The sequence below is a fragment of the Halichoeres trimaculatus genome, unplaced genomic scaffold (genome assembly GCF_033239565.1).
Source record: "Halichoeres trimaculatus isolate MK-OKI-2021-1 unplaced genomic scaffold, fHalTri1.1 fHalTri1_scaffold_15, whole genome shotgun sequence".
Classification (NCBI taxonomy): domain Eukaryota; kingdom Metazoa; phylum Chordata; class Actinopteri; order Labriformes; family Labridae; genus Halichoeres; species Halichoeres trimaculatus.
In genome coordinates, this window is record NW_027437193.1 from 6,328,558 (window position 1) to 6,342,439 (window position 13,882).

The window sequence follows — 13,882 nt, forward strand, 5'->3', positions numbered from 1 at the left end:
GACTCCTTTCCTGTGGCTCCCTGTAGATTTGAAAAATAATAATAATAACAACGAAATAAAGAATTTTTATTTATAATTTTATTATTGAATAATTATTTGTCTCATTATTTAATTTTTTTTAACTTTTTGCATTTTACTTTATTATTTTTTGTAAACTTTTTGCAAATTTGGAAATAAAAATTCTAATTTTTAAAGGATTTTGCAAATTTTTAGATTTTTTTTTTTTTTTTTTTTTTAATCTCTGCATTTTCCCCCCAACATTTTTTGAAATAATTTTGAATGGAGCAAGTTTATAAACAGAGGTTTTTTTTTTATTATTTATTTATTTATTTATTTTGGAAATTTATGAAATTTTAAAACAGTTTTAAAATTTAAAATATTTTGCATTTTCAGCAATTTTTTTGTATTTTTTTTTTTTTACATCACAAACTTACTGAAATATCTTATCTATTTATGAACTTTATGATATTACATAGTTTTCTATATTTTTAATATTTGCAAAAAACTGATACATAACGTACAATTTTATAAACACAAAATCTTCTAATTATTCACTAGATTTTAATGTGTTTCAAATTTATACACTTTTTGTCTTTATTGTGAAGATAAAGTAGATTTTGTGGCTCCTGAATAACTTTTATCCAGGTGAGCCAAGGAAAAATGGCTCCTATGAAAGTGAAGGTTGCAGACCCTTGAGTTAGTGTGTTAATGTGAATAAAAGAGATCATCAGGAGGAAGGATCCTTCATCCATCATTCAATAAGAAAGGCAAAGACATCACTGGATTGACACTACGGAACTTTACTTGAATTTGATCCAAGTTCATTGTCTATACAGGGTATATTTACAAGATTTGAAATTGAGGGAGGGGCATAAACAGAAAATAACAAACACTAGATACAACTGAGGTATTAGCTAAAAGCATTTACAGGTATGTATTTTACTCGTAAATATCAATGATAAACAGAGATGCAGTGTCTTCTGCTTAAAAAACATCTTTTTATATCACAACATGAGGTAGGAGAACAGTGTCTCGATTCATGCAAGAACAAAAGTCTCATCACACTGTAGTATTGGCAACGTAGTATGCAATGGTCATACACAGACACTGTGTTTCATGTTTCATAAACAGCATTTAGGGGGAAAAGGGGGTCGTTTGAAGCCAAGCTATGGATATAATATAATATTTTTATAATGTGTAAATTAAAACATGATGTACCTCTTAGTAAACTGTGATCAGTCTCTTACACTGAAAACTACTTCAATGGTTGTTTTCACAAAGCCAGGATGTGATGGTTATGGAAATCATGTATTCAAATGTGGTTCACATGAGAAACTGCTTTCACTTTGTTTTCATCAGTTGGGCAAACTTCACGCCAGTAAAAATTCTGTACAAAGCATATCCAATTTTTATAACACTGCAAAATGCAAAAAGGCCCAGCAAATTTTGTTACAAGGGACTCTCCTTCCCTGTTCTTTCAACATTAAGTCTTTTTTTTTGCAACAAGGGTGAACTAAGAGAAGCTAAACAACGCCCCCTTGTGTATCAAATGCAGCATACACAAAGTAAATCGACAGCAATTGTAGACTCATTTTTCTGCGTTCATGGTTAATTCAAATGATTTTTTTAAGGATGTTTGCTCAACAAGAGATAATTAGTCATTAAATCAAATACTGATTATCTTTTGGGTGATTTCAACACATCCAGACAAGGATCTATGATCAGAATCAGAAAATATAACAACACATCCAGAGCTACATGAGCATGTTTCTCTTTCCCTTTTTCAAAGCTGCTGTGCTTTAGTCAGATGTAAAAGCCAACACACAAACACACTCTCTCTTACTCGCACACACTCGCACATCATTTCCAAAGCAAATGAGCTACATTATATGTTCTTCATAATCTGACTCCATATTCAGCCAGCCTCTCATCCAATAATGATAGAAAACTTGCACAGATCAATGTTCATGCATATGAGCCATCTCAATAATTTGTGCGCAACATGGGAAAGTTAGGGGAGGGGGGCATTTTTTTGTAAATCAATGAACAGGTTGATAGAGTGGCCCAGTGACACAAAACATCAGGGGCAGCAAAACATGCAAAAATTACTTTTCTTTTTCTCCAAAATGATTTTTTTTTCTTCAACAAATTTTCAATTTAGCTTCAGGGAAAATTTTAAGAAAGAGGGAAAAAAAAAATGTTACATTACACGTTAAAAAGTTCATCAAGATGAAATCCACAAAAAAAGCATCTCAGAAAGGGGGGAAAGTGTGTAACAAAGTTTTTTTTTTTCCTATTTTGTCCTGCATCACATCTCAGTAAACCATGCGATTCACTCCCCAACAACCAGCTGACAAACGTCACGCTCTGATATCTGCAAAGATCACTTAATAAATGAAAGCAAAAGCATCCAAAGCCTTAGTTCTGGTCCAATTTATATAACCTTTTGAAGATTTTTCATATAAGAACAGTTAATATATTAATGACTACTGTATTTACAAAGTGAATATAAATCTTTAGTTAATATGTTAAATATTTTCTTTCATAATTTTTAATAAAGGTTTAAATGGAGGTTTAAACAGTAGGGTGTACATCTCGGTATGGGTTTGATTTTACTGGTTTGCACACCTGCACCTGCTTATATGACTTTCAACAAACCACAACTGTCCTCCGCCGGTCTCTAAGGTCGGTTATTGTAAAGGGAAGCGGTGTAAGAAACTCTGCATCGAACAGGATGGAGCACAGTGGAATGTCTATCAATTTGCATTTAGAGCAGATGCATAAAAAAGCTCAGAGTTGAGCTGAGGCCGATCCCCCTTCTCTTTTTAAACAATTATTTACACGCACACACACACACGCACACACACACTCGCTTACAGGGATCTCCTCAGTGGCAATAAAAAGCGCTTTTGCCTGGCAACTGACACAATAAAGTCCTCTCTTCCTCTGGCAGGACGCCTGCTTGCTCTCCTGAGCATCTACAAAACACTGCACACCCCCAGCTGATCTGGGGCTGGGGATGGATGGACGGGTTCGTGTGAGTGAGTAAGTGACGGTCATTTTGTGGGAGAGGAGGGAGGGAGGGAGGGAGGCTGAAAGATGGGGGCTCCTGTACAGTCTCACCCGAGGGTGAGTGGAGGCCCCCAGACAACAACAGCTGCCCCCATTCTGACGGCACCAAACAAAAAGGGCTCCCTCTGTACCTCCGGCGTCTGGGCCACCCAGCCTGCCGCGGGTAAGAGTGCACCAGTCCCCCCTGAGCGCACCCCTCAATCCTCGCCGCCCCTCGCTTCCTCTCGCTGCCCGGTAATGTTTGTTCAGCCAGGCAGAATAACGTGAAGCAGGGGCCAGAATCGAGGCCCATACCACCCTGGACTAACTGCTTTCACCTGCGACCCACATTCTCCGAAGACGCAGGGTGTGGAACAGGGTGTGGATAAAACCGTCTGCTAACAATGAAGTCAAATCATAAGAAAAAAAAAAAGCCCAGAAACAGGGGCAGAGCAGAGCTTTGATCATCTGCTGGGAACGCCACGGCCATTGTTCTGCCTGAATGCCTGAACTGCACCGACACACTCAGTGTCGTATGTATTATACTCGCACAGTACAGCTAACCGCACATGTGAGACTCTGCCTTTCTTCTTTCTTAGAAAAGCTACAGCTCAGCCAGCCCCCATGTGCAGACACATTCCTTTCCCAGGGGATTCTGGGGGAGGAGAGCTCCTTAAGTGCAAAACACCGCAAGTGAGCTTCTTCATGCCAAGCCTGAAAACAGCGCAGAGTTTCCTGTCTGGCTCAAAGTGGGTGAAAAACAACAGCGTGGAGGTGTTTCCCAGCAGAGGGCATTGGTGCTAGAGGGGGTGAGGTCTCCTGTAAGGGAAGAGGTGTGTGTGTATGTGTGTATGTGTGTATGTGTGTGTGTGTGTGTGGAGGGAGGTTGGTGGAGACATGGGGCAGCTGGTAGATCAACTGACAGACTGTTTGGTCTGCGACAGGAGAGTCCAGTTGCTGGCCAGCAGAGAGAAGAGGGAGGCTAGTCTGTGTGAGGAGCAGCTGGAGGCCAGGCCAGACGGTTTGATAGCCAGCTACCTCGAAGGGGGTCACACTCAAAAAAACACTCATTTCAAGTTCAGCATCAATATTGGCATATTTTCATGAGGTTGTACGACATCTGTCTTTTTGTACAGTAAAGGTCTTTCTCCTCCATATAGATTTTTTTTGACATGTTATACTTTTCTTTTTTGTTTTACAAGGAGCAACAAAAAAAGGGTAACTGAAATGTTCATGCAGTTTCCTGCAGTCGCTGGTTGTTGAGCGTTCACGCTGTACACACACAAAGATGGAAAACGGGCTCAGTAACCAGTTGCCGCTTCGTGTCCGTGGGCACCAGTCGCCGTGCCAGGTAGTAGCGTTAAGAGACATCTGTGAGGAGCTACGACGAGTCTTTGTGTCTGCTGACATCTCAAAGTCTTTAGCTCCTGAGTCCAGAGCCAGCAACAAAGGAGGGAGGAAGGTGGGATATTGAGGAGGGAGGGAAAAACAACAGTAATATGTTGAGTTGGTCTCTACCTGACCTAACTCCTGTCTGTGAAGCAGCTGTTTGTTCAGTAAAAATTATAAATAAAACATATACGCTCCCAAAACTTTAAATACTGTTTAAAGACAGGAGAGGGGAGCAAACGAAAGAAGATAAAAACACAACAGAAAACTTTTTAAGTGATGTTAAATTACAAACAAAAGTCAGTCCTACGCCGAAGTGAAACAGAGAGGAGAGGGAGGAGGGGGCACAAGTTGAAAACAGCCCGGAGATGTGAAGCTCCTCTCGGCCTCAGGCTGATTTGTTTGTGTCTGTAGAGTTGGCGGGTGATTCAGGGAGGAATAAGGGAGGAAGGGGAGGCGCCTGGAGGGGTTGCAGTTACTTCTGGCCAGCCGCTGGGGCCTCTGAGAAGGAGGAAGAGGAGGAAGAGGGCGGGGAGTGGACGTTTGGGGGTCCGGTTGAAGGGGTTGGAGGAGGAGAGGGGCTGCCTCCCACCGTGCCAGACTGGGCCATCTGCTGCTTGAGCTGGGAGATGGTGCGCTCCAGTTTTTCCCGTGCCTCTCGTTCCCGGCGCAGCTCCTCCTGCAGCTCCTGCCGGTCCGCCTCCGCTTGCTCCAGCCTCTGACGCAGCTCTGACAACTGAGGGAGGAGGAGATGAGGGGGGGCACAGACAGAGAGACAGACATGAGGTCAACGTGTGCCTACAGCTAATCAGAAGACGTGTGGTCTGACACATTATCACATTAAACAACAGGCTGGGGTGGTTAGTTCCAGACTTCATAAAAGCTTGATGACAAAGATGATTCATGACTAGACGGCTTCACTCTGCTTTTATCTTCTCTTTATCTTTCTCATTTTGTTACTGTAAATGCATGACAACATCCTGATATCAAAGCAGCACGTTGTCTACACCTTTCATGGCTGTAAACCTCAGCTTTAGTCACTCTTCAGCCACCAGATGTCAGGTTTTGATTCTAAGCCCACAGTTTGGCTTCACCTTGTTCCTCACATCCTCCAGCTGAACTGATGTTGAAGGTTTATCAGGTGACGTCACACCCTGAAGTCTAAATCTATTAAATTAAAAAGTTGCATGGATGTTTTTGAATCTGTGAAAAGTCTTGCTCTTTCATTTTTACACTAAAAAAATGTATCGGTCGGAGATCCATGTTGCTGATCCAGGCTATCAGCTCTATACCTCTTTTTTTTTTTTTCTACCAGCGCTCTTAGCTACTTGATTTGAAATGTTACCTCTGATGCACTTGCTTTGTTTATATTTCATAGTTTGAATAAAAATTTACTTCAGTAATTCCATAAACAAATTTTCTGCCTTTTACCCAAAGCATTACCAGTCTTATTCCACAGTATGGAATGCAGGTTATTATTTAACACTGGTATCGGTATCGGTATCGGTATCGGTATAAAAATTGTGAAATGCATGGTTGTTAGTGTTGCAGAACCACAGACTGTAAAAAAAATGGACGTCTGCTTGCTCGGCTCTAAGTGAGGTCTCCACAAAAACTGCTCCCCCTGGTGGCTGGCTGCAGTAAAGGTTAAAAAATCTGGCTTTCCAGTCATTCCAGATGAGCTGTGGTCAAACTTTAAAAAATGAATACACCTGGTAGAAATGTTGCTCACGTCTAAATGTTGTGGTGATTTGAAGATACCATTTGGCTGTCTTGTATCCAAGTCCTCTTTTTTTCTTAAAAGTTTTGTTTTCACTAGTTTTACAAGGTTAAAAACGAGGCTTTACGTAACGTTTAACGATGATTGACAGCTGACGTTCTCATGTATTTTTTCTGGGATTGTAAAATATGTCGGGAGGTAGAGTCAGGAAGTGATTAGACTCTCCAAAGAAAAAAAATAGTTATTATTTTTGTCATCTTTAGCATCCTCATCCTGATGTTTCTCCTCGTCCATACCTGTGCAGTGTAGTGAGCCTCTTGCTGGCGTTGTGACCCCGGCTCACAGGCGCAGGCCTGCTGTCGGAGCTGCTCCAGACGGGTCTCCAGCTCCAGCTGCTCCTGACGGGCCTGGCTGAGCTGCCGCGCCTGCTCGCTGTGCACCGCCTCCAGCTCGCTGCGCAGCTCCCTTTGCTCGGCGCTCAGCTCCCGCAGCCTTGCCGCCTCACCTCCGCGCAGCGCCTCCAGCTCCTGGTGACACATAGGATGAGTTTAACACTTTACCAACCTCCAGGGGACTCATTTGCCTGTTATGGTTCACTAGTCCTGCACAAAATAACAGCGCTAAAAAACTATGTAAGTGAGCTCCCTTCTTTTGGAATACTAGTGGAAGTCTGTAATATACATAAAGTACAGTAAGCCTCTGTTTTACTGTGTGTGAAAGTGAAATAAAAGTTGTTTACAATGTGATTAACATGAGCCAGGTTGCTGACTGCTTTATGAAACTGTAGAACCATCTGGTAGTAACATTTGGACGGCGTAGAGTACGTTTTGGATTTTTCAGGCAGTGGGAGGCAGACACTGAGGGTCATTGGAAGGTGAGCATCACCTCCATTTCTCAGCCAAGGACATCCTTAATATGCGGGAACAGTTACGGCGCAGTCAGGAGCTCATTTGTTCTTCTCCAAGCACCCACTCACCATTTCAAGCTGCAGCTGCTTGTGCAAGGTGGAGTTGAGCTTCTCCTGCTGCTTGCTGTACATCTGCATGATCTCCACAACAATCCTGTCCTTGTCGTCCTCCAGCCCCCCTACCGCCGCCGCCGCTGCTGCTGCAGCGCTGCCTGCTGCACAGCCCGCGTGCTTAGCCGCTACTTCCGTTAACGGTGACAGCAACGACGACGCAGGAGGAGGAGGAGGAGGAGGAGGGCTGTGGGCGGGGATGCGGGTGGCTGTCTTGCAGCTCGGGCTGCTTGTCTCCATGGAAACTGCCTGGGCTTGGCATTCCCGCTCGGTGGCCGAGGCAGCAGTGGCACGTTGGGATTTGGCCTCCTCGGCGCCAGCAGCAAGGGGAGGGGAAGCGTGGAGATCTGGGGAGAGATGAGAAAGAGGATGAAGGAGGGAGTTTTTTTTAGGGGGGAAACGACTTTTCTTTATTAGAGGAGAAGAAGAGGTGGATGAACGACAGGAAGTGCGAGCCGAGCTGGTGCACACTCCCGCCTACGCTTAGTAACACCCTCGCACAGGCTCATAGAAGCTCGCACCTCAACTCAGCGCGAGCGCACAGGCACAGCATGGCAACAGCAGAGGATCCAAACATTAAACCAAAAACCATTCTGTGTGTGTGTGTGTGTGTGTGTGTGTGTGATCAGAGTGTGTGGGAGCTGCAGTGCTCCGCGGGGGCTCCTCCTCCGCTCCAACTCTGCAGGTCCCCTCACTGTGGCCTTTACGGTAAACATCAGGGGAGATAAGGATCGAAAACAGGCAGAGTCACACTCTCACATGTGCGAAGATGCTGCAGTGAAACATGTGTCGACGTGTTTGAGGGCAGGAGGATGACAGAGGGCGCACCAGAACGGCGTTCACCCGCTGAATGTACTCATACTGTATGAGCGTGAGAGGAAACAGCACGCTCTGCATCTCTGGACTCTCATGCACCAACTGTCATGCACATGTGCGTTCACACACACACACACACACACACAAAGTGGATAGTGGAGGCACACAAATAACAGGAGTGGATAATGTGGGGAAGGGTTGAAAGGAAAAGAGCCGGAGAGGGAGAGAGCCAAAAGAGAAAGAGTGAAAGGCACACAGAGAGTGGGAGAGGAAAGCATTCAGTGAGTAAAAAGAGAGAAGAGGAGGAGGAGGAGGGAGGAAGAGGGAGGGGGGGAGAAAGTGACAGCAGACTGTGAGGGAGGCGGAGATGAAAGAGACGAGGATGGATGAATGGATGGATGGAAGAGGAAGTGCTGGAGCAGACGGAGGACGAACTCGGAAAGGATGTGGAGATCGCTGCCAGGGAAAAGAGAGGGAGGATGGAGGCAAGGGAGACAGATTGGTTGGAGGAGAAAAAAAAGAAAAAAGAAAAAGTGGGGGTGGAGCAAAATGCCTGAGAGATACGAGCGGGAGACAGGCTGGCAGTCAGACGTGGCGTAATAACGGCAGACGGACACCACTCCTCTGTTTCCCCTCCTTCTCTTTCCGACTCCACCTGTACAAACACTCTTTACTCATGCAGCCTACACACACACTCTAAGTGTACATAAAACACACGGAGCAGAGAGGCGAGGTCACTGCCATTTCCACTCCCCCTGTTCATCAATAGTGAGGTGCCCCCAGAGTCTTTATGTGAAGGTCAATGCATGATTATGTGCATTGCTGCAGGCTGCACTGTTCCCTGTGTGTGTGCTAATGTGTGTGCTGTGTGTGTGTCGTATGTTTACAGTAAGCACGTGACTCTGTGTGTTACATTAACAGGATCTGCATGTCTCCTCTGCTTATGTCGGATGTTTGTTAAACGCACACGCTGGCTGTATGTGTGTCATGTATTTATAGACGGCATGTGTCAGACATGTTTGTGCGTCGCCCGTACATGAAGAGAACACTCTGAGGGGATTGATTAAATAGTAATTCATATTAAGGGATGATCTGATGGTGTCTGTGGGGAACATTACTGCATATTAGAAACAACCTTTTCAAATAGTGAATTCATAAGAGAGAAAGCCGGATAAAACATTACTATTCTGTTTTCAAATTTTGTTTGCCTTCGAGCACTTTTTTCAAATATTGTAACTATTTAATAACATGGGTTTAATACCCAACTTTCTTACTGATCTTCCAGGTGTATAAGATACTTGATGCTGATTGGTCGAAATCTATTGGCAGGGGATGTTAACTTTCTGAGGCAGACAGATCGCGTCATGTTAAATCAATCCACAGAAAGAGTTCAGAGGCTTCAGTTTGTGTTTGTTGACACCACAGACTGTGCAGCGGTCAAACTTTAAGCTTCTATTAGCATCATTTTGGTAAACAAGGAAACAGCAATGTTGGTTTCCAGTACCCTTCACGTTTGAAACGATACGGTACTGATGCCTTGTATCTGGCAGTCAGTATCGGTACTCAATAGAACCAATTTTTAGTACTTTTGTGTGTGTTTATGTGAATATAAACTTTAATTTGTTGGACCTCAGAGTCTTTCAATTTAATATTTATTGCTCAATATATAAACTTGAGATGCTGTGTTCATGTCCAGCATGGAAAATCACCTACTCTTCCACTCCTGCACAGTCATTTGGATGCGTTTAGGTACCTAAACAAGGTATTTCATTTTTTGTGAATCGGTAGGCCTACTCAGTGCTACGGACAGACTACAAAAGTACCTAATTTGGTTCCCTAGTTTGTACTGACTCCCCTAACCCTCAGTGATGCCAGCTTCTCAGTAAGAAAAGGAGCTATTGGCTGAGCCAGAAGTAGCTAAATGACGCTAACATCTAATTTGCTGTTTGCATGTTATTTTCATGGATGCTCAAGGGGAGAAGGAATAACATATTGAGAGAGACAGAAAGTAAAAAAAAAACATAATTCTGTCAATTCTTGCTTTCTTAAGTCAAAATAACAACCCTCATCCTTTGTCCAGGCTTGGAATCAGCAAAAGTGACCCAAAAGAGACAAGCAAGTGAGGAGGTCTCGTCCCCCTGTGAGTGTTTTGGTGCGAAGGAGGAGCCCACACCAGGACCAACTGCTCGATGAGAAAAGTGGGAGCAATGCATGCTTCCACGTCAGAGTCTCCAAACTCCAGCAAAAGTGTTTACACTTACTGCTAGTCACTTTTTTTTTTAAAGAGTCACTAGAGGGGTCTAAAAACCTGCTAAATTGGCAACACTGCTAAAGGCTGGTACACACTACAGGATAATGGGGCTGATTTTTCTCCTGATCTCCCCCTTACGATCAAAGTCAGCAAAGTCCTGATTGTCTGATGCTTGCAGATGACATTGTGTGTGATTTTCCTGTGGTGTGGGGTGCATTAAGAGTGATTTCTTCTGGTCGGAGCCGCTCGCAAGACCTCCGATTGCGAAATCGTAGATAATGAACATCTTTGATATTTGTGATTAAAAATCCTGTAGTGTGTGGGGCACTCCAAGGGGTATGTTAGCTGACTTAGCTGACTGAGTTCGACTTGTTCCATAATCATTTTTCTTTTTTGAGTTTTTTCGTTAATTTTAGAGGCCAAAAATAATCATCTTTGCTTTTTTCTGTTTGTTCGTCATGTTTGGTTACACCGAAGTCCCGTTTTACTGCGTGAGACCTGGAATATTGAGCGTGAAGAAGCAGATACTCTGCCGAAGAATTGGTTAATGTGTGGTTTGCTCCAGAGTGCACACTGCACACTTTAGGGTCAGAAGAAAGATCTTGTGCGATCCATTTTTTGTTATCACCAAGCATGCAGTCTCTAAATGTATGAAGGTTTGAAGAATCCTGTAATATGTGCCAGCCTTAACCCTTACAAAAACAAAATGATGTTTCACCACACAACAACTGCTTTATAACTTCACATGCACATGTTTACTAAGACACATATAAGGAAATGTTTAACCAAAGTTTAAATAGGAGATAGGAGAGGAAACAGACTGTACAGAGTGAATTATAACAGTGTCTCTCATTACTGACCCATGGGCGGCTCGTCATGGCCCAGCGCTCTGCGGCTGTAGTGGTGTTTGAGCAGAGCTCCAAACATCTCGGGGCTCATCTCGGCCTCCCTCCTCAGAGACACGTTGGGGGCCACCATCTTATCGTACGTGTACAGGTAGTAACTGTAAGAGAAAGACAGGAGGTAAATCTTAAATGCCAACACAAAAAATTCACACGTCGCTCCTCTGTGAAGGGATTAGTTTCCCTGCTGCTGGCTGAGTCCATTAAGAACGAAGCATCTGCTTTGTGTTTGTTTGTTATTCAAGACGTGATGTGAGGAGCATTACCTTTTACACACTCCCGTCTTTGCAGGAGGGATAATAAAATGTTACGAGTTATGGACTTTGCTGTAGCAGCCATACATAAACAACAACACATACGTCTGCTATAACTCACATGGAGCTTTTACTTCCTCTGCTGCGATAAAACACGTCTGAATCTCAGCAGAAGAAAGAGTGATTTCTGTGCTCCTGTGTACAATAACTGCTCCGTCTGAAGACAGGAGCTGAAGACACTGAATATGGATATTTCTTATCATGTGTTTACAGGATATCAGCCCAAACAGACCTCGGTCTTATCACCAATGTCCAGGTAGGAACAGAGAGATACAGAGCCTGGAGATGCTCTGAAGCCAGTGAGCCAACACTATCTGTCTATTCCTGGCTGCATGGCGGGAAATGGAGGGAGGACAGAGAGACGGAGAGATAGAGAAGCAGATGGAGGAGAGGAGGAGAGGAGCTTTGAACCCCTCCCCCATCAGCAGTCCCCTCCAGACAGAGCTGAGGCTGGAGCTGTGAACTAGGTTAAGCATGACAGCTCAGTGGGGCTCTGCCTGAAAAACTACAGCAGCCGAGCGATGCTTCCTCCCTCCCTCCTCTCCCTCTCTTCTGGATGTAAAAGAAGAGCTGCCTGTTCGCCTGAGTGAGAATCTGAAACTCCTTCACATGAAACGCCTAAGATGTGATTGAATAATGTAAGCCTGCCTTGTATTTGACAAGTGTTCCGCTAATGGATGTCGGTGGTAACCCAAATGCAGCGCTAAGTGCCGTGGACGTCCACCAGCGGCGGTGAATTTTCAGACTTTTATTTCCAGGTTGTAATAAAAGCGTTCCTCCAAACTGGTCTGTGCAAGTTCTGACTGGTTTGAGAGTGGAGCAGCAGTCATGTGATACTGGTAGGTGACCAGATTTCTAATCCTGCCAGTCTGTCTGGCATGACGTCTGCACGCCTCCACACAGTCGGTATGTTAAGGCAGTCACATGAAGCGGTGGCGCCATTAAAGCATCTAATTCCAGCTTTTAATCTGGGTCAGATTACAGCGCGAGCTATCAGAGCGCCATATCCAAACACAGGCTGGTACGCTCTGAGGGAGGGAGGGAGGGAGGGAGGGAGGCGAGGAGAGAAGGGGAGCGGCACACGTGATGGAGGCTGGAGGACGGAGAGCGAATGGAGCAGGGGAGGGAGGGCAGCAGCAGCAAATTAGAGACGGGGATTTCTTTTTCAGCTTGATAACAGAACTGAAGCCTAAACAAGAATACTCTGAGATTATTTCACTTTTGGAGCATTATCTACTCAACTAAAGGAACGAAAATAGGAGTTAGATGAATCTCTTTTCTTGCAATATGTTCAGCATTCAATAAAAATACCTCAACATTTCTTGGTTGCATCTCTCAAATATGAGGAATTAATGTTTTATTTATTCTTCTGATTAGATATAAATAGATTGCAGGACTGATAATGAGATTCAAAAATGTAAGAAACAACTAAAGTCTTTATCCTACAGACAAATAAGTTCCTAAATATCAGACAGTTACTCCAAATATTGATGACTGGATTAAATAATATATCAAATTTATATTCTGGAGAAGCTGTCGTTTTCTCTTAAGGTCCAAATGGACAGAATATGTTAAACCTGTTTTGTTGTATCTCTTGAGTTATTAAAAAAAACACTTTGCAGAGCTAAAATGTTGGAACAATATCAGGTACAATTTCCCTACTATACTTCCTGAACTCAACAGTTAATAAATGCTGGTTGTAAAGTGATTGCTCTTCTTCAATAAATAAAGAATATAGAAAATAAATAAATAAATAAAATCAGACAGTTGGAGCCCTTGAATGTTGTTAGTGAATTAAAGCCAGGCCTGGGCGAAAAAACTATTAAGATACATATCGCAAAAGTTACTTTTCCTTGATAGAAATATGAGACATGGTTAGCCAATCATATCTGGGGCGAGGAGATGCAAATATTATCATTTAGAGCTCACAGAGTCATTTATCAAACCTGAAACTGTCAGTGTTTGCTGTTTTCATGTCTATATCTAGCACGTTTGAAAGGCGCAAACTGGCACAGCGCTACACTCAAACAGCTTCGGTCATTGTGGCGTGGCGGTGCAATAAAAGACATGGGAGCGTATCAACACAGCTGGACCGTCAGAAACAAAAACAGTGGAGACATATCTATCTAAACACCATTTCTGAGCTTTTTTTTTAACTGGAGTTTTGTGTTTTCCACCTGTGCGCAATGAACCTTCCTCTCCTGCGCTCTCTAGAGAGCGCAGGAGATGAACCTTCCTCTCCATTCGCCAGCGACTCAGTTGAAGGACCACTTCCTGTGCAGCAGCCTTTGACCCATACGTCTAATTTCTCCACCTCCATGGCTTTGTACTTCATTTTTCCTCTACGGCCACCCTGCTCTCCCTAACTCTCAATGGTGACAGCAGGTAGTACAAGCTAAATCCTCATTTAAAGAGGGCGGT

At 43.7% G+C, this 13,882-nt stretch overlaps 1 protein-coding gene across 1 annotated transcript in view; it reads right to left on the reverse strand.

Moving 5' to 3' along the window:
* Positions 1–792: 792 nt before the first annotated feature.
* Positions 793–13,882, reverse strand: part of skila (SKI-like proto-oncogene a) — a 45,595-nt gene continuing 32,505 nt past the window's right edge. Inside the window, exons 5-8 of the mRNA XM_074688468.1 lie at positions 11,106–11,248; positions 7,137–7,525; positions 6,457–6,687; positions 793–5,176 (exon numbers count right to left, since the gene is read on the reverse strand). Coding sequence (XP_074544569.1) covers positions 4,916–5,176; positions 6,457–6,687; positions 7,137–7,525; positions 11,106–11,248 — 1,024 coding nt within the window. The 3' untranslated portion in view covers positions 793–4,915. The remainder of the gene's footprint in view (positions 5,177–6,456; positions 6,688–7,136; positions 7,526–11,105; positions 11,249–13,882) is intronic.